Source organism: Papilio machaon, chromosome 17, assembly GCF_912999745.1.
Source record: "Papilio machaon chromosome 17, ilPapMach1.1, whole genome shotgun sequence".
Lineage (NCBI taxonomy): Eukaryota > Metazoa > Arthropoda > Insecta > Lepidoptera > Papilionidae > Papilio > Papilio machaon.
In genome coordinates, this window is record NC_060002.1 from 1,104,215 (window position 1) to 1,126,091 (window position 21,877).

A 21,877-nucleotide genomic window follows, 5' to 3' on the forward strand; every position below is an offset into this window, starting at 1 on the left:
TTATTATGTTTTTTATTGCGCGTGGACGGAGTCGCGGCCCGCTGCTAGTTTATATATAATACACATATTAATAAGTTCAGTACCACGGACACGAGAGTTTATTTTAGTAAGAGAAAATCGCAGCAACGTGTTAAGTATTGTCCCATCTGTATGGGATTCTAAATAGGTTCCCACTTATCAATACAGACTGAGGCTTATCGTAATTAAATAATGGCAAGGGTGACTTACCCTTTAAGCCTTTGTACGTGTAACATACTGGAAAAGATATCAAGCCAAAATAATACAAGATACAGTACACTTATAGAAAAAATGTATTGTATGTAGAAAAAAATAAAAAATTTGGAATCGGAGAGTAGGTTTTTCTGAAATGATATTTGGGTACATTGTCAGTGTTAAAGAAAAACCTTACGAAAGACATAATGAGAACGGTTAGCAGTATGTATTTGTCATGGACCGATCGTGAACGCCGCCCGTTTTTTTTAAATTTGGCTAGACAAATTAAGGTCTTTTATAGCAATCGGAACTCAAATCGCTTAACTACAATAATGAATCTTTCAAATCTCATCTTTACAAAGCGCTTAAATACGACTTATATTTTGAATAAATTCATTCAATATCACCCCACCGACGGGCTCGGAGCCTTCCCTAAGTAAGGGGTGACTAGGCCATAGTCAACCACGCTGGCCAAGTGCGGGTTGGTTGACTTCACACATATCATTGAATTTCTTCCCAGATATGTGCAGCATCACGATGTTTTCCTTCACCGTAAGAACGTCGGATAAATGTACATATGTAAATCGAAAATACATTGGTACATGGCGGGATTCGAACCCAGAACCTGCAGATTGTAAGTCAAGTGCTTAACCCCTGAGCCACCGACGCTCTTTCAATATGCATTTTATTAATTCTTTGCCTGAGATTGAATGTAAAAAAATGTTGCTGGCAGGATATAATTTTGCAACGCAAGTTTATTACAGCAAAAAGGTTTGTAGTTCTATAATAAACAATATTGTACACGCGCAAGGCTTACAAGGGCATCTGATTAAAAGGTACTTATCAAAAAATACTTTACACGTGGAACAGCTTTAGAAAGGATATCATTAGGTTAATTACATGTTTTCACTCGATATATTATCTTGAATCTTTATTGCATTCGAATGATACGATATTATAAAGAAAAATAACAACAATATGGCTAGGAACATGTAATTCAGTCATAAACCCACACGTGTTAAATATTAAAATCAGGTTATAACAAAGCCTAAATGCCGAATCAAATTAGCATTTAGGTTTCTTTATTAAATTATCTGTGAAATGTCAAAAGTACACAATATCGTTTGTTAAATGAAACGACCTTTAAAATATCAATAACATTATGTAAACAAGTATTCATAACTTTCTTCCAAACAAAAACATAGACACACTTGGGTTATCAATTTATTATACAACTGCGTAATGTGTCATATTTTAGGTAGAAAAAACTTTCTTTTTTCATCATCATCAGCTCACTACATGTACTGGCCCCTACTGGGCTCGCTATGGGCTCGGAGCCAATACTAAGTTAGGAGTGACTTGGCCATAGTCAACCACGCTGACCCAGTGCAAGTTAGTTTTTCTTCGCATAAATCTTTGAATTTCTTCACAGATATGTGTGTAGGTTGCATCACGATGTTTTCCTTCATCGTAGTAACGACGGATAAATGAACATATGTATATCTAAAATGGAAAAACACATTGGTACATGGCGGATTTCGAACCCGAGACCAGCAGATTACAAGTCAGGTGCTTAACCCTTGAGCCACTTATTTAGCGGCCATTTAACAATTCTGGCAGGTAAAAGTTCTGTAACTTTATAAATTATCTTGAACATTTTTGTGTTTATTAGTACAAAATTGTCAAATAATTCTAGTGAAATTATACCGTGCCACGCCTGCACATAATTATTGACAAAACAATAGTTTCGTCATACCTACGACATCGTGTAGCACAAACAAACAGTTGTAGGGGTCAAGGGGACGCTACGCGCGCGTGTAGACCCTCCCACCACATTATCTAGTTTCTAGCCCTCGTAAACATCAGCTCATACTGATCCTATGACATAATGCGATTTAACGCTTATCTTTATTATAATCGAACATAGACAAAAAATGTATGTAAAAATGTATTCTGTTGGAACTGTTGTAAAGTGTTCTGAATGTGTTTAAAAACTACATGTTCTGTTTCAAATGTATATTTATGAACTTGCAGTTAATACTTGCAAGGTTCAGTAATTTTTTTATAAATGTTAAAAATAATAATCACTCCCGTTACCCAAATTGTTTAGACGGCAAATAACTAATATATTCATCTGATAACTGTTAAAAAGATTCATCCGTAAAATCCATATGACTAGGACGTGCATAATGCACATAGCGACAGACGAAGCCCACCAAGCGTCGCAACATTGTACGCGGAATTCGCGAAGTAAGCAACGCTACTTGTCAGGGTTGCCACCTTTTCGGACAGGACCAAAAATCTTTGGGTTTGTTTTTCTCTTTGGGCTGATGTATGAGGTGCAATGTTATATGTAAGAGGTCCTAGGCCGAGGTGACCTAAAACCGCTAAAGGTGGACCTTTTTTTATAAGCTAGAAATCAAGGAGGCGGCCTGAATTCACCGAATAACAAAAGAATCGCTGTCTATGGACATCTGCAGTTGCAGATGTGTTGCCTACCTTTAATCAATGAAGGAGGGGACGCACAGACAGAGGATATTTCTCCTTTCTATGCGTCCCCTCCTCCACTAAATCCACTTCCCTTTCCCTTCATTTTCTTATATGAAAAGGGTGGAAGGATACGTGGACTATAATTAGACCTCCGCATGGTGGTGAATCTTTTGAGGACAGGGATAACTTCGTCACTCACCAAGGAGTTAAGAGTTATCAAATCACTGATGGTCCTTTTATAACGTCCATTTTCATGGAAATAAATTAAGAAAAAAAAAACAGCCAGTGTTTGGTCTAAGTTTATTAATGGCAGCCCTTCTTGTAATCCTTTCCAGGGGAAGTAACAAAGCACCGCGCGATAATACGGTAAAATATTACGAAGCTTTACAAATACGAAGCTTAGCTTTTTTACATTATATTTGTAGAATTGCTATTTCTTTATTTTGTAGATGATGAACAGGATCATTATTTGCGGAATCCCTTGAAGTTACTATTCGTGCTTTATGTATCTAAAAAATTGTTAAGTTTGAGAAATTTGTCTAGGATTATAAAATTATAAACTTTGATATTGACGTTAGTTAATATAACCCTTAGATCTAGAGGTAAACAAGTAACTCGACGAGAGCGCGTGGAGAAGACGCCACGTGGACAGCCTTTGATAACCCTGCGTTACTATCGGAAGTCGCATAGGGTTTCCTAGAAAACTTTTAATAAATATAATATTGTTTTTTTTTGTCTGTTATTTTATTTATCAAAAAATCACTCGATGAAATTTAAAACCACAAACAGGTGGGTTTCATCAATTACCATCGTTATCAAAAATTGCTTTTTATTTTTTTTGGGCTGCTGTTATTCACATGAGTAATTCCGCGTTTCCGCTGATGAGTGAGACCTAGTTTTTGTCGTCTTTTTTTTATAATTAAAGGACGGGAAGGGGGAGTCGATTTGATTGAGTAGGGGACGCATAGGAAGGAGAAATATTTTCATTCTGTGCGTCTCTTTCGATTAAATGTAGGCACAACACATCTGAAATTGCAGATGTCTGTGGGCAGCGGTCGCTTCGCTGTTTCGTCGAATTCAGGTTGACGCTTATTCGTTTGCCACCTTATAATATACGAAAAAAAACATAGTAGTTTACCATTTGGTGGCTTAATTTAGAAGCTTTGCCTTCCCTACATTATTAGTTTCATAAAATTGAAGCTTATCAATTCACGTCATAATATGACCTTGATTTCGTTACATTTGGTCCACGTGTCCATCTGTTTACATATTTACTTTTACGAAACATTGTAATTTTCCTATTGCCGTCACCCAATTGTCATAGATAACAAAATACCCTTAACCTATGGCCCTTGAACACGTGGTATGATATCGCATTTTGATGATTTGATTTTCAAAGGGACATAAATGTATCAATACGTTTCAACTATCATAATACTTGCGACACATAACGGGTAGACAATGATTGTATATTTGGAAAAATTATGAAGCAATAGGTTCGCACGACATGGTTATGAGGAGGCTTAAAGCTCGCATGCGATAAGGAGAGCTTTAAGTATGAGAGAGGGATACAGGTAGGCGTAGGCCTAGGAAGATATGGATAGATTGTGTGAAAGGTGACAAGATTAAGACGGGATTGACGATTGAAATTACGAATGATAAATTGATGTGGAGGACGAAAACATAGTGCGCCGATCCTGTGTGAGCAAGATTAGGACAGAGTGATGAGACATTGTGGATTTGCATTGGCACAACTCTTTCATTGCCTATCAATTTCATTTACCATGGGTTTCCATTGCCAGAAAATTCTTATAAAAACATTTTGTCGTCACAAAGACCATAGTAAGAGGTGTTAAGAAATTATATGATTAAACAGTTGCTAATATAAACAATAAATGTCAGATATATGTTTACTACATATTTCCCATTCACACAGGTACTAAGCAAGATTAAGGATTGAATCACACGAACACCGAATACGACTACGAAGCTAGAAATAAAATAATGAAAAAGGTAAATGCTTTCACATTAAAGAAATAAAGATAGACTGGCTATTATAAACCTCCTGTCTTACTTTGTACTTTGGTATAAAGTTAGGTCGAATTTGTGATAGCAATAATTACTCGCTTTTACGGCGACAGTTACATTCTATCGTAAGTGGGATGCGAATCAAATTCTTTGACTGTGTATCTTTATGCCCGATGTTTGAATAATGGTAACTTCTTAGCGTCCTATTAGCTAGCCATCTGTCATAAATCTCAGCTCTACAGGCATTTCTTAATATAAACACTGATCCATTCTTGGAATAAAACATTCCTTTATAAACAAATTCTCAAGTAACATTGTTTGAAATAGCCAATGGCCATAAGGGTTAAGGTTAAGATAGACCAATAATCAAGTAACAAATAAATATTAGTGGGTTCGAATGCGCGTTTCAGCTGTAAGAATAGGAAAGAATAGTTGTAATAGGAAATTTCCTATTTTCCTACGATTTTAATATACTGGAATATTATTGAGAATAATTAATTTATAAAAATTAAGTTAATTTGAATACTGTTGTTTACATAAGACTATTTGTATGTTCCTACACGGAGTGACGTTATAATACACTACTGATAACTTGGCCCTACGTTCGAGTCTCGGTCTCTACATGTGACGCAAGCAACGTGTTGTGATACCCGTGTTATGTGCACCGGCCTTACAATGTTTTCGTCAGATAACGTATAGTGACATTATAGCAACATTCTAATACAAAACATCTGAGTAATAAACTGTAATAGATAAGTTGAATTAGGTCTGATATATGCACACAGCATCATAGAATTGGGCGTGAAGCAGAACACAACTCTTGAAATCACGGGTGCTTGATCGTAGGCCGATCGACCCAACGGGAAAAACCCGAAATCAGCTGCAATTGTACCAATACGAACGAAAGGGATAACAATATGTCATCGCTTTCGTTATCTTTAACAACAGAGAGCCAACGATGTTACGTATAAATACAGGTGTGGAAACCATTGAGGTATTTTTACCTATTAATTTGCTTGTTGTAAAAAAAAAAAAACAAGTAATCATTGAGAGATTCGAGAAGCGAAACTTATGGAATAATTGTGATCTTTTTGACCTATAAGTGTTATTGTGAATTTACAATTCAATTAGCATATTAAGTGTTGTGAAAAACATTTTTATTTTATTGCTAAACGACACATTATGTAAGATTACACGTGGCAATTGTCGCTGGAAATATTTTGTCTAGAGAACTAATAGACAAAGCACTAAATAATAATCAAACATTGAGTAACGCTGCAAAGTTTTTAAAACATCGTACGTTATCGTTGGACAAATAGATATTAAAGCTATGCAATGCAAATGCAACTTTTTTCACTGCTTGCACATACCTATGGGTATTGACCACTTCGCTATGTTTGCGAATTCAGACAGTCGCTTGCTATATTATTAAAATCGAGTTAATCTATATATATAAAAGAAAGTCGTGTTAGTTACACTATTTATATGTAACTATAACTCAAGAACGGCTGAATCGATTTGACTGAAAATTGGTGGGCAGGTAGCTTAGAACCAGGAAACGGACATAGGATAATTTTTACCCCGTTTTCTATTTTTTATTCCGCGCGGACGGAGTCGCGGGTAAAAGCTAGTATCTAATATAAAAGAAAGTCGTGTTAGTTACACTATTTATAACTCAAGAACGGCTGAATCGATTTGACTGAAAATTGGTGGGCAGGTAGCTTAGAACCAGGAATAGGACATAGGATAATTTTTACCCCGTTTTTTTTTTTATATAATTCCGCGCGGACGGAGTCGCGGGAAAAAGCTAGTACAAAATACAAATACTCAAAATTATAAATAATCTTAATTAATGTAACAGACAATTGTAATTAACTCCTTGTAATCACACAGGTTAACTTTGTATCAAAAGCTAATCTTACTAATATTATTAATGGGAAAGTTAAGATGGATGGATAGATATTTGTTAGAAGGAAGCTCCGGAACGTCCCAACAGATCTAGATAAATTTTGGCACATTTAGGATATAGTCTAAAAGAACACATACACTCCGCGGACGGAGCTGGCGACAACATATACCTGCATACGGTAAAATAAAACAAATAAAAAAATCTTGTGAGCCGTCATGGGACGCCTGGCAGATGTGAAACATCGTGTGTGTACAAGTAATATGCATAAAATATTAAATAAATAAATGAATGAATGAATGAATGGAGGAATGAATGAAGGGATGAATGAATGAATGAATAATGATAAAAACCGACCCGCTTTACCCGTCGCCACGGCAAGCGTCGCCACGCCAACACATCGGTTTACAAGTGATCCTATAGATGTTTCACATCAAAAGAAATCAACTACGAATAGTTTCCTTACAGCCAAAATGAATCTCTTTGTTGATCATATCAACAAACTATTTATAATCTTGGTGACATAATAACCTCGGTTTCAATCTCGATTATAAAAATGAAAACATTACGGCATCTTATGCACTCTATGTTATTGGCGTAGATTAAATTAATTAAAATAACAAAGATGCCCTCAGACCTCTAGACGATCCGTTATCTCGCCTGACGGTTCGAAATAGCTCTGGTTCCTGGCGGTTTCTAGCTAGAGTCGAGTAACATGTAACCCCTCCCCGTCCCACGTATTTTTTCCCACCTACGTTTTCTTCATCCAATCTATGTATGCACTAGTTTTATAAACAGGAATTGTATTTCTGTATATTTGTAACGAATGAACACAAAAACTATTGGATAGTACAAAAATTCTTTCATTATTAAAATGGTACATAATCCCTAGGTAACGTAGGCCACATTTAATATTGTCAGGGGCGGGCAATCCTCAAAATTTCTGTAGACATTTACCAAAGACACTAAAAAAAGTTTACGTTTGCCTTCTTAATTAAAAAAAAAAAAACTAAAATGTGTACCAAAAACGAGCAATTCATACGCCTGGAGCGATCAAGTGCCTCTTATTCCGTATAGAAACAGTGGGACGAGGTCATAGTGCGTCATAATCATATCAACACGAACTGAGATTATGCGTGTAACAATAATAATTTCCCAATATTTTGAACATATTCGCGATGCATTTTTTTATATAATTATCGTGGTTTGTTGTAATTACATTATCTTAAAATACATAATGAGCTGATTATATTCATAGATAGGTACTCATTTAAATATTAAAACTGTGTCAGTCATCAAAATGAAATTTAATGCTACTACATAAAATCCTGCATTGATGAAAGAAAACTACAGTCAAAATCTGTTATAACGACATCGAAGGGACTACTCATATTGAGTCGTAAAAACCGATAGTTGTAACAACCGGTGACAGGTATTAATAGGAAAGATATGTATATAACATTCAGCCAGGACCTTTGATTTTGGTCAATTTAACCGGTATGTTGTTCTAAACGATGTCGCCATAAACGGTTTTGACTGTAGTTATATTTAGTTAAACATATAAAAAACAAACTTGTATCGTGGATGTCCCTTTGACTTTGTATCTGTGCAAATTTCATTGACACCAAAAAAAAAAACCAACTAAATAAAAAATCCATAGAGTAATGAATGCTAGACAGTAAAATAAGAATGCGTCGTTTACACTGCATAGTATAAATCATTCGTCTCTACAGTCTGCAGGTGATATAATCTATACGTCGTCTGCACTATTTTTTACTTCTTTGCCATTTGCTTTGTTATTTTATTTAAATTTATTACACAAAATTCGATATGTCTTGTTACATCGTAAGCATATAATACCTAATAGTAATACTAACCGTTGGAATCTGAGACCAAAATCTCTATATAAAACACTAGCTTTTACCCGCGACTCCGTCCGCGTGGAATAAAAAAAATTGCACACAACATAAAAAAGTTCCTATGTCCATCTCCTAGTTCTAAGCTACCTCCCCATCATTTTTCAGCTAAATCAGTTCGACCGATCTTGAGTTATAAATAGTGTAACTAACACGACTTTCTTTTATATATATAGATAGATATCGTCATCCCTGCCATTATCTTTGACAAAACAGAGATAACAATATGTTTTAACGGGGATTTTGGTCTCAGAAATGCACGTTTAGTCGCCAAGCATATTTTGTAGAATCACTTTAAAGAAGCCGCATTCATACAAGCAGAAACATTAGAACAAAATACCTTAAAGGCACAATATTTTATTTAGTCAGAAATTGTCGATTGTAAAAAAATAGAGGTCACTCCGAGTTCACGATGATCTATAAAACAATAGCCACAGAGTAATAATAATAATAGTGGAGTATACAGCAGTTCGGTAGCGGTGAGCGGGTACAACGACCCCGCAATCCGGATTCGCAGTCGCGTGCTAAACTATGTACCTCGGCACTAGCTACTAACCAACTACTATCGCTGTCTTATATACCACTACACAAGAACTTTTTTAATAATTTTTTTTGTAGTAAAAGGTGGCAACATGCAAGCATCTGTTTCCGGTTAAATAGCGAAGGATCGTTGCTAGAAAGTAATTAATGCGTTTCCTACCTTTAATTGACAAAGGAATTAACAATAAGAGGATATTTTCCCTTCTCATACGACCTCTCTGCCGCTAAATCAACTTCCCATTTCCGTCCTCTCTACTTTTAAATTTTGTTCAAATTTCATAATTTCATCAAAAATAACGGAGTAAATGAAGATGGACCTTTTAATTCAATAATAGAGGTCTACAAACATGTATTTTTTGATCTTGTAAAAAAAAAATCGTTTTTTTGCTTTCAGCTTGTTTGAACATATGACACTGTAAGTGGCTTACGACTGATCCGCGGTATTTTTTTTTATGAAAATGTATTAAAAATCCACTTGGTTCAAATTTGCCTATTTAAGAATCGTAATAGCAGAAGATTACATATGACCTGGTTTGTCGTACAACTTACATCACTATATCATGCATTCGTGTAACCCTTTTAGTTCACCGTGTAAATACATATTAATGATGCAGAGAGAACACGGCACGAGCGTGACAGGTTATCTGTGCAGTTCTCGTATCAACGACCCTGCAACCTTTGAGATTTCATCGTCCATTCGTTCATACACAAGGAACTAACATGTCTGGCACTAGCTAATCTGTACGTGGATGAAACGGCGAGAAAAAACCTAAAAAGAATTTCTTCGTGTACTTAGTGATGTAAGCTTTTCTATGTTAGAGACAAAAGCTAAAAAAAATCACTCCTTATCCGGATTTTAAACTTTTACACAAAGCCTATACAAAATTATAAATGTGATGTACATTTATAGTTTTGTATACCATTCGCACAGCGATAATTTTTTTCCGTGTCACTCGAAAGCAAATATGGTTAAGACGACAGAAACAAAACACATGTGCAAAATCAAAATCTCTTTAAAAAAAGAGATAAATATCTTGTCTTACAAATGTTTCGGTAGTGGAAATTCATGTAATATAACATAATTAAAATATTATGCAAAACACACTGTCAAGGTCTCGTGGTTACTCGTGCTACGTTAAGAGTCCAAAAAGCCGGTTTTATGTTTACAAAAAAATGTGTACCTAAAAGAGGAAAATTATCAAAATATTACACAAAAAATTATAACATAGAGAGACCTTATTATTTTTAATCTAGGTTCAGGTGTTAAGCACAGACTTGTAATCTGCAGGTCGTGGGTTCGAATCCTGCCATGTACGAATGCAAACAGAGAAAAGAAACATTGCGTATAAAATGCAGAAGAAAAGAAAGATATCGAAGGGGCAATATTTATAGTTGTGCCAATTTAGAAGGTCAAGTTTAATTGCTGCTCAAAACAAGATTAAGGTGATTAAATCGATACGGACTTCAAGCATATATAAGACTGACACAACATTATAACGACGTTCTATGGTCATTAATAGGTCCACATGGATCTTATGGCTTTCGGAATATATGTGAACTAACAATATCATCTTGACAGCGTCATTTCCTAACCAATGAGGGAGCGGCAACTACAGATTTAAATGTTGCTACTTTAATTATTTCGAAATTCCATAAAAATATCAGTAAAAAAATTGCCATGAGATCCTTGTGGGACAATATTACAATTTTGTAATCGAAGTTTAAAAAGTTAAGCAAGTGTGTAGTTCTAACTTCAAAAATTAAATATTATTTTATGACTACTGTTACAAGGTTATTTTGTTGTTTTTGATGAAGTGTCAAATGTGATCTATTAAATTGGCTGTACACTAGTAATGAATAAGTTAAAATCATTAGAATTTCATTTATGTATGTCCTCACAAGTTTATTTAAATCAGCCCTTGAGATAGATGTATGTGATTATCTTTTTTTTTTAGTTAGATAAAGGCGTTCTTCATTCATTTCTCTTTTGAAATCACGGCGAAATGTCGCACAAGTGTAAAAGGTTCAACACACCTTAATAAGTCTCAAAAACAAATTGTTTGCCCCGTTTTTCTCAAAGTAAATGATTAGGTTGCAAATATTTTGTATACAGATGTTTCCGCAGTACTACTATATTTTTAATAGCAATAAATAAAAGGAGGTTGCTTTCAAAAGACGTGTGCTAATATCAGGGTGCGGGCGGTATCAGGCAGTGCTAACCTAACCTCGATTCCTTATATTTTCGGCGGTTCTAACATAGTCTATTTCGCCATTATCTTGTTATTTAGAGCTAGGAAGCGGAAACATTAGCCCTAAAAGTGAGTTGGGGCTGTAAATTTAGGCATTAAGCCTCCTCGGGTAATGTTACAAGCGAACGTGCGTTGTCGCGTGGTAGGCATAGATATATAAAAGATTAACAGAGAACAGACGCGACAAATACACGATTCGTTTTATTCGATGTATACACGAATGAAATTTTAGAAAAAGAATTATTTGTTGAGGATAGTTGAAAAGGTTGTGGTTAAGTATAATTTCAAAATTTACAGGTATAACCATTGCAAAGATCACGCGATATCAAGACTTAATCATTTATTAATATTATTAATTACAGTTAGTTTGTCTGATAACACTGATTTAATTATATTATGCAATGGTGTAAGTGGGCGTGACTTTTCGTAACATGAAGATTCTCATCTATTAGTTTTTTTTATTATAAACATAACATAATCTGATATTTTACTACCGGAAATATAATTGTATATAAAATTCTATTATATACCTACGACTTGTATAAACATAGTAATGAATCTTACATCTTATAAATGTATAATAGACCATTAACGTTTTACAATAAAAAATTTAAATATACAATCTTCATTTGTCACCAACTATGAAATGTGTCAAGCCTCTGAGAGGCTGACAATTATAGGCATAAAACAAAAGCGAGCGGCAAGCGTGTCGTCTGCGGTAGTATTTATAATGTCGCCGGTCGAGCGGGCAAACAGTGACTGTGTGTTTGCGGGCCGAGTGAGACATGAGGGCCTACAATGTGTACCGACTTGCTGTAGCCGTCTTTCTACACGGTGAGTTACTATAGTAAAACTTTTGGGGGTTGGTTTATGTGATTTATTTTGACATATTAAGCAATGTATTTTTGGGTAAGTAAATTTAACTATTCCTAAAAGTAGTTCTCAATTTCTTTGTACATTTTTGGAAGTTTTGCGGGTGTTTTAATTATTTAAATTTCTCCATTAACTTATATACAGTTGTTTACTTCAATTTAAAAGATTCTGATGCAGTATTTCTTTTATTAAATATTGAGATTTGCGAAATTAATTCAATTAATAGTTTGTTGTAGGTACCTTTAAGGTTATAAATCATAACTTGCTTCTGACAGTTATTCAATTAAAGTTATTTCTGTGCAAAAATATTTGATGATATTAATGAAAACATCATTAATATCATATTATCCTTGACGTACATTAATTTAAATATAAATCATTGTATGTTTTCATATCAAAATATTTTTTTTTTATTAATTCAAAGAAAAATTAAAAAAAATTACAGTAACAAAGGACTTAAATAAAAAATAAGGTAAAATATAAAACATTATTTGCTCGAAACCTAAATTTCAGCGGATTATTAGAGTGGAAAAAATCTAAATGCGTTATTCAAAAAATAGACCAAATGCATTTCTTCAGTAAGAGCATTATATGTTTTATAATAGTTATTTCGCACCTTTATATACCACTACCAATGTGTAAAAATATATTGCATTTACTTATGTAATAAATAACTAACATATATTTAAATGTTCAATCCAAATAACTAAAAATGGTTTTTATATAAGTTTACGTCGTAGTCTACCAAAGTAGTAAACATATTTTTTTTTGTGAGTTTTTACAATATTTAAGCTTTAAACCCTGTACAGGTTGACTTCAATTGATCAACGTTAATCTATGAACCTTACGCCACATTTTCGTTATTTTGTTATTGTAGAAAAAGTTTGTACTAATGTAATTTTTTTGTAGCAATTAATGATTTTTTTATAACACTAGTGGTGTTTGATAATAATTGATACTTCTTGATACTTGACAGCTACGGAGATGTTAATGTAAGTGCCAATTTCACAATGTCCAAGTATACTGCTGGATTGAACCAACAAATAAATTATTTACTTAATTATTTACTTTACTTACTAGATTATTGTGAAATGCCGTTACTGTACGTTTTGACTGCCGTAACTGTTTTTCCAAAGAATGTCTCCCAACAACTCCACTGCATTGATACATGAAATACAAACATATTGTCGTCCTTTACATTCCCTTTAAAAATAAAGAGACAACAATATATGTGTTAATACAAATGTCACGTTAGTCGAAACCCAGAGTAATAATTTTTTATTACATTTCTTTTATCTTACATATACTAAAATGTATGTTAATAGTTTTCACTTATCACTTGTGGTTGTGACGATACTCTGGATGCATCGTATAATAAAATCGATTTTAATTAAATATTCGTCAACGCTTAATTCAGAAGCCGTGTAGTTCAATGCCCGATTTAAAATTAGTAACCGAGTAATGTAGTTAATTATAGTAAGTGTAGTGAATTTACAAAATATGCTAAACTAGCTTTTGCCCGCGAATCCGTCCACGCGGAATTAAAAAAAAAAACTTAAAAAGTAGCCTATATGTTCTTCCAGACTATGTTCTATATATGTGCCAAATATCATCAAGATCTCTCAGCCTTTCCGGAGATACCTTCAAACAAACATCCATCTAAGCATTTCCATTTATAATATTAGTAAGATTAGTGCGTACCATTTTTTTACAATAACACTGAGAACCGTGAAGCTAGGAAAACACGTTCGTACAAAAAAAATACATTTTTACTACATTTAAATTTAAATCAAAACGCAAAACTGCTATTTAAAAATAGCAATACTTTGATAATTTTTCCATCTGTATTCATTCATTTCATTCATTTATTCTAGTAAATGTTAAAATATTTTCTAGAATAAAAATTACTAAAGTAAGTTATCTAATATTTCTCATAAACGTAATCTGATAATTATATACTTACAAGCATGAGCTGCTGAAACATTAGCCATCTCTGTCATTTTCTTTGAAAAAAAGAGAAACAACAATGTACAAATGTTTTGAGCAGTGGAAACTAACTGTAAGGAAGTGAATATTTGAATGAATATTCAATAGGCAATATTTTTAAATACTTATTTACAACCTTGACCAGCTCGCCTTCAAAATATTATTACTTAAAAAAAAAACTAAAAGTTGATTTGACAACTTATCGTTGGTTTCTGAGGCTTAAAACACTATATGAAACATCTTACTAATATTATAAATGCGAAAGTTTAGATGTATGGATGGATGGATGTTTGCTAGAAGGATCTGCATCTCCAGAACGGTTCAACGGATCTCTATGAAATTTGGCATAGACGTTGAACATAGTCTGGAAGAACACATAGGCTACTACATAACTTCAAACTTTCGTGGTTTTTACTAATATACTGTTCATAAGAAACGGGATTCTTACCACGATTAGGCTGTTTGAGCTCCCGATATTTCGGCACAGTTGCATGCGCCATGTTCACGGGTGGACTGGTGTTGTGCGGTAGTGTGTGATCGGTCTACCTTCTTTCTGATTCAGCGACCACTACTACTGTCCGCGTTCTCACTTCACTGTCACATAGGCTACTAATGTTTTTTTTATTCCGCGCGGAAGTAGTCAGGGGCTACAGTTAGTATAGTATAAAATATATTGTAATCTCTGTTTCGTCAAACATAATGAGAGGGATGACGATATATTTTTGGAGGGATTTTAGTCTCAGAAACCAACAATTAGAGAAATAAGAGTTACGTATTGATATGAGTTTGATGAATAAATAAATTTGTATACATAATAATTTTTATGTACAATTAAATGTTTAATTTTTAAATAATCTTGGTATAAGGCCAATTCCGGCTTCGCTCAGATGAAGATATAATTTTTTTAATATTTATTAGCAATTATCCATTCTAATGTTACAAAAAGGAAAAATTTGTTTGTTTGTTTGTATCGAATAAGCTTCGAAACTATTATACCGATTTGAAAAATTCTTTCACTGTTGGGAAGCTACACTATCCCCGAGTGAAAACTAACCCACTAGTTAAACATTTACTAGTTACTTAGTTATAATGTAGCAATCTCAATAAAAAATATTTTTGAAATCGATCCATTAATTTTTGAATTTATTCGATACAAACACAAAATTACTTATCCTCAATATAAAATTGTAATGTTAAACTATATATTGTCTATATTTTTACATGGTTTTACAAGAATATCCAACAGACCAAAGTTAAATGTGTCTGTCTGTCCGTGTAAAATCTTATACCGTAACATTCATTAGAAGCATTACGTGCCCATAACCTTGAAATTTTTCATTATCACAAAACACGCTAACATTCCACAATTGGACACATAACGAATGAAAACATTAATTAAAAAAAAATTAATTCATTTCGCTTATACGCTCCCATATAACTAAGACAGTGTATGCAACACAATCCTGTAGCGTAATTTACTAATATAAAAATTTAGATGGGTGTATGTTTGTTAGAAGGTATCTCCAGAACGGGTCAATGGATGTGGATAAAATTTGGCATTGATGTAGAACATAACTTGGAAGAACACAGGCTACTCATTATGTTTTTTTTTAATTACGCGTGGACGGAGTTGCGGGCAACAGCTAATCACTAACTTAGGACGCTTTTTAAGCATTACAAAATATTGGGTCGTAACTTCTAATACTCTAATAATAATCTAATACTCTATTCGATCATTTACGATCATTAGGATAACAGAAATGAAATTTTAGTTTAACTTTGTATAGGATTGATACAAAAATGTTTCAAAAAATAACCTAACAATATCAAAGTTAACCATGAGTGCACACTGCTGAAAACATTTAAATTATACATGTTATTCATCGTTGACTAGAATATCGGTGGCTCAGAGATTAAGCACTTGACTTGTAATCTGCAGTACCTGGGTTCGAATCCTACCATGTACCTACCAATGTTTTTCGATTTACGATTTACATATGTACATTTATCCGCCGTTCTTAAGATAAAGGAAAACATCGTGATACAATCTGCACATACCTGAATCTGCATAAACCCTCACTGACTATGGCCTAGTCACCCCTGACATAGGGTAGACTCCGTGGGGACGTATGGTGAGCTGATGATGATGTTATTTATCAGAACACGTTTTATATTTTTGGTAGCGCGAACTCACAATGTTATCTCGGTGTTTTAATGAGTATAAAGCGTGCGAAATTTGTGTTTGGTAACTGTTTTAAAAAAAAATGTTAATGTTTTTGATATCGTGACCGTTCGACTGTGATTGCATCGATCTTAAGGTCGGAGGTGTGATCGTGTACAGACACCATGACATTTATTATTCGCGGACAAATAACTGTTTTTTACACCATCCAAAAATATATGATTCGTCAAATATGTTACAAGGTACAATACGGACCGGTTTTAAATTAGAAATTAGTTTTATTTCAATTTAAGACAGACCAAACTATCTAGCCACGTAAAAATTAGATGCGTGTCTCTCTTTCTTTAATACCATAAGATAGGATAAATAGTAATATGTTTCATAATTTTAAGGAATTCAGTTATGAATACTACCGAGCATCATTTTAATTTTAAAATGTAAAGTCTCATCATTTTGATGTTGAGTGGTCACCCCCTCTTTATCTACAAGCACGTGTAAGTTGGCATGTGGCGCTTGGCAACAGGTTGCACTGCCACGATAAGACGTCGCACAGCGTCGGGTCACAACTACTGCTTCCGGAGTCAATTACATAACAATATAAACAAATCACGGTTTTCATTGTCGTATAATTCGTCCCAATAGACAATACAGGGGAAAAATTATTTAACTTACTTACAATGGTTTTCTGAGACCAAAATCCTCGGTTAAAAATATTGTTATCTCCCTTTTGTCAAAAATAATGAGAGGGATGACGTTATGTTTTATACAGATATTTTGATCACAGAAATGAACGGATATTGAATTTGTATATATGTGAATTAGTATGTAAGTTATATATCGTGACCGTCTGGAGCTAAAACAACTGAACTGTGTTCTTATGATTCGTATTCTTCAGTCTACAGTCAGTTGTTTTTTTAAATAACATATTTAATAATATAAAATTCTCGTGTCACAATGTTCGTTCCCGTACTCCTCCGAAACGGCTTGACCGATTCTCATGAAATTTTGTGAGCATACTGAGTAGGTCTGAGAATCGGTCTACATCTATTTTTCATACCCCTATCAAGTTTTTTTAAACTGCACGCGAACGGAGTCGCGGGCGCCAGCTAGTTTAATATATATTTGGGGGCCGTCAAACATTTAGGTATGAACCATTTTTGAAACCTGGAAATGCAATCACTATCGCTCCAGATAACAGTTAATATATAAATGCATATTATATATTTGTTTATATTAATAAATATATTTATAACAACGATAAGAAATGACCCAATATTTCCACTGCTTTATCTTAACTTTGCGTAATTATTTCTGCAATCAGTGTTTTAAATGTTTCATCGATTCCATTTTATTCTTTGAATTATGCATTTGAACAATTTATGAAATGCATTTGGAATGGCATATTTTATTAGTTATTCATTCGTAGCTTCGTAGCATTAGCTACGGATTTCTATGTAACATGACTACGTATTATTAATGTAACATGACTTCTAGAAGTCGACCATTACATTACGTTTTTGTATGCAACAAAAGTTAGTTTCTGTTAATACATTTTTTTTAATTAATGAAATTTAACTTTAAAGGTGTGAAGTTAAAGCTGTTTCAATAACCTTAACGTTTGGTGGCTAGTATTTTTTTTATTATTTAATGGTTGAAATGCCACGGTCTTTATTTAAATTTATTATATTTCAGTGGGTGCAGTAACAGCAGAGCCGGTGGGTTGCGAGGTACGTGCCCGTCTGGAATCCGGATGGGTGTGCGGCTTACGACGCTGGGCGGAGAACAACACTGTATATGCAAGCTTTCGAGGAGTTCCGTACGCGAAACAACCACTGGGCGAGTTGAGGTTCAAGGTATGATTATATTTCATACTAGCAATGTGGCTCTCGAATAGCGTAAGTAGGCCTTACAAGATGAAATAATGATCGGTTAATGAATTAAGATGGTTAGGGATCTAATGGAAAATGCCTACGTCTGTGCACATTTATTAAATGAAACGAATAAATCAAACTAGATCTAACAGACTGTAAAAACACCTAAACGCCAAGGCCAAAGTTAAAAATTTGTCGTGTCGTATATTACAGGAGCTACAACCGGCAGAGCCATGGGACTATTTGGACGCGTCCGAAGAGGGCCCGATATGTCCCCAACAGGATGTGTTCTACGGAAAAATGATGACGTCACATAAGATGGAAGAAGCCTGCATATACGCTAACATACACGTTCCTATCGAAGCTTTGCCGGAATCCAGCCTGCGAAGACCCTTGAGGCATCTAAAGCCGCCTTACGAGGCGGGTTTGAGTGAAGAAGATGACCCACAACAGCCGGGTCTTCCTATACTGGTGTTTGTGCATGGCGGCGGCTTCGCATTCGGGTCCGGTAATTCGGACGTGTACGGACCAGAGTATCTTGTCAGCAAGGGTGTTATCGTAATCACATTCAACTACAGGTAGGAATATATTTTCTGGGTGTGATCCAATATTTTTTACTTTTAAATATCTACGTCTACATTGACTTGGCGATGCTTACAACTATCTGTTGCGCCTTTGGAAATAAAAACGCAAAAATATTGAAATTATAAATGACAGGCGCATAATATCATACGAGTATAGCCTTACAAAGAATATTATTTCTTTGTTTTTAATAACTCATTTTTACGTTTTCAGGCTGAATGTATTCGGCTTTCTATCATTGAACACTCCGAGTATACCGGGCAACAACGCTCTCCGTGACGTCATCACACTGCTACGTTGGGTGCGGGCCAACGCCAGGTCCTTCGGCGGAGACCCGGAGCAAGTCACACTAGGCGGACAGAGCGCCGGTGCTGCTATTGCACATCTCGTTTCATTCGCACCCGACACCGACGGACTATTTAATAGGTACTTGCCAAAAAGTTATGGTCATAGTTTATACTGTACATCAACTGGATAAATTATTTGAGACAAAGGAAATACAAACTAAGTGACTCAACTTTTAAAATGATTCCATCCTATTCCATCATTGTCATATTAAAGGACCAAGGGGCCTGAGACTAGTCGGTACACACACAGAACTATACTTGTGATTACCCCTAATTTTAATTAGCCTCTATCAATTACAGATTAATACTGATGAGTGGCACCGCAATGCCCGCCTTTTACACATTATCGCCCGCTTTTGCGCAAAACATTGCCAACATGTTCCTGACGCACCTCAACATCACAACTACAGACCCTGAACTAGCACACAGCCAACTGATCAAACTCCCGTTAGACAAGATTATGAACGCAAACAGCATGCTTATAGATTTCTTCGGACTAACGACTTTCGTGCCAGTGCTAGAAAAGAAACTACCAGGAGTAAATCCGGTCATACTCGAAGACCCTATAACGCTAATGAACAAAGGCGTTGGTAGAAACATGGAAATGTTTATCGGATTCACGAGCGCCGAATGCGAGAGCTTCCGTCCAAGATTCGAGCAAATAGACATGGTAACAAGGATAAATGAGAACCCCTTGCTAGTGTTATCACCTAATATAATTTTTAATGCACCCGCCAGCGACTTGCTTAACATAGCGAAGGAGGTAGAACAGAAATATTTCAATGGAGAACCTACTATGGACCACTACATTCATTCTTGTTCTGATACGTTTTATAATTACCCAGCGTTGAAGATAGCGCAAATGAAGCAAGCAATGGGCGGTGCTCCGGTGTTCTTGTACCAGTTTTCTTATGAAGGAAAGGCTAATGTAATCAAAACAGCCTTTGGTATAAATTACAAAGGAGTGGGGCATGTGGAGGACATGACGTATGTGTTTAAAGTTAACTCTATCATGGAAAAGTATATTACGTTCCCGCCTGGTAGCAAAGACGACTTGATGAGGAAAAGGATGACTGCTTTCGTTAGCAATTTCGTTAAATGCGGGTGAGTAGTTACATTTCATCAAACCTCTTACTATAATATTGGAAAATTCTTTCAGAGTCTTGAGTTGTTATCAATGAATTAACTTAATAACCTTAATCTACATTCCAGCTATCCCAATTGCATTGGCAACGAGATAGCAGCTTGGAGACCCGTTGACAGGTACCTTAGATATCAAGAAATAGAGAACACATACTACAAGTCCACTGACCCGACAGACGCTCAAATAGAAATGTTGGAATTCTTCAATAGTCTATACAATACCACTACGAGTTGAACAAACTGACTGACTTCATGTAGTTTGTACGTGTACCATTGCTAAGAATATTGATAAAGTAGCTAGGAAATGTTGATTTGCTGGTTGACGAAGAATTTTTAGTTCTCAATAATTAATTAAAAAATTAAAGAAAAGTCGTACGTTGACAGGATACACTAGGTTTAGTAGTATTTAAACAAATAAATTGAATTATGCACTAAAACGCAAACACAGCAGAGAACAAGACAATGATAAGACAAACAGATTTCTAGATATGTATTTCCGAACAGAACTTTAATATCGTGCAAAAAGACATTTCCATTTATTTCTTAAGCATCCGGTGTGAGTACTTTTATTTATTAAGAATTGAGACTAGTAGTATTAAGTTTGTGTACTCATTGATTCTAACCGTGAGGTTTCACTGGCGAAACAGCCGTACAAAAACGTTATTACCTCAGTTTTTTCAAGGAGACTAAGAGAGATAAAATACATTTCTGTACGATTGTTTCAGTAGTGTAAACCTACGTTACGAATTTTTCGACTGTATCCATGGTCACTGAAGTATTTGATACAATTAGATTAAGACTTAAGTTTAAGATTTGAAGTAGAAATGATTAGAATTTTTATGTAAAGATACGATACGAATTTTCATTTGTAATGTAAGCTCAACTGATCATCAAAATCTGCATTATAAATAAAATCCCATTCAAACTGTTGTACTCAGAGTTGTCTTTGGGTTAAATTAGCTGTCTCTTGGTCTAGATTTAGATTTCTAGATTTTCTTTTTACTAATAGGAATACTAATTTAAAAGTTTGGTTAGGTGTTTAGTATCACTTAACTCCAGAACGGCTAACCGGATCTGGTTGGTGTAGCGATAAATTATAATTAACTACTATATATTAATAGCTTTTGATCAAGACTCCGTCCGAGCGGAATTAAAAAAAAACATAATCAATATGTGTTCTTCTAGACTATGTTCTACATCTTTGCCAAATTTCATCAAGATCCGTTCAGCAGTTCCGGAGATACTTTTAAAGAAACATCCATCCATCTAAACTTTCGCATTTATAATATTTGTAAGATGGACACTGCGCGAAACACTTAAATAATATTGTCTACTGTAAAGAACTCTGTCATGAAATTAAACTGTTACCAATGCCTGTAGATGATTGCAGTTTTTGTTTGCAAATGCTAGAAATTAAAAGTACACCTTGGAACAAAAGTGGAGTTGAGTGAACTAGTAAATATGTTTTAATTTCGATTGCCAAACAATCTATACAAAACAGTACTCTTTGTGACTACTTACTCATTTGCCACCTTACACTATTATAGAATC

General features: G+C 34.6%; 2 protein-coding genes across 2 annotated transcripts in view; one reads left to right on the forward strand and one right to left on the reverse strand.

Moving 5' to 3' along the window:
• LOC106708624 (serine/threonine-protein kinase D1) overlaps positions 1–21,877 on the reverse strand; it is a 43,286-nt gene that overhangs the window by 11,072 nt on the left and 10,337 nt on the right. The window lies entirely within an intron of this gene.
• On the forward strand, positions 12,080–21,523 carry LOC106708838 (juvenile hormone esterase-like). Its single transcript, XM_014500403.2, has 6 exons — positions 12,080–12,176; positions 18,076–18,236; positions 18,468–18,832; positions 19,050–19,262; positions 19,484–20,287; positions 20,396–21,523. Exons 1-6 carry the CDS (start codon positions 12,128–12,130, stop codon positions 20,559–20,561), a joined length of 1,758 nt encoding a protein of 585 aa, XP_014355889.2. The 5' UTR covers positions 12,080–12,127; the 3' UTR covers positions 20,562–21,523.

Coding starts and splice junctions, on each gene's coding strand:
- LOC106708838 (XM_014500403.2), top strand. CDS start 12,128: ATGAGGGCCTACAATGTGTACCGACTTGCTGTAGCCGTCTTTCTACAC. Junction 18,833..19,049: donor GTAATCACATTCAACTACAG/GTAGGAATATAT, acceptor TTACGTTTTCAG/GCTGAATGTATTCGGCTTTC. Junction 20,288..20,395: donor AGCAATTTCGTTAAATGCGG/GTGAGTAGTTAC, acceptor TCTACATTCCAG/CTATCCCAATTGCATTGGCA.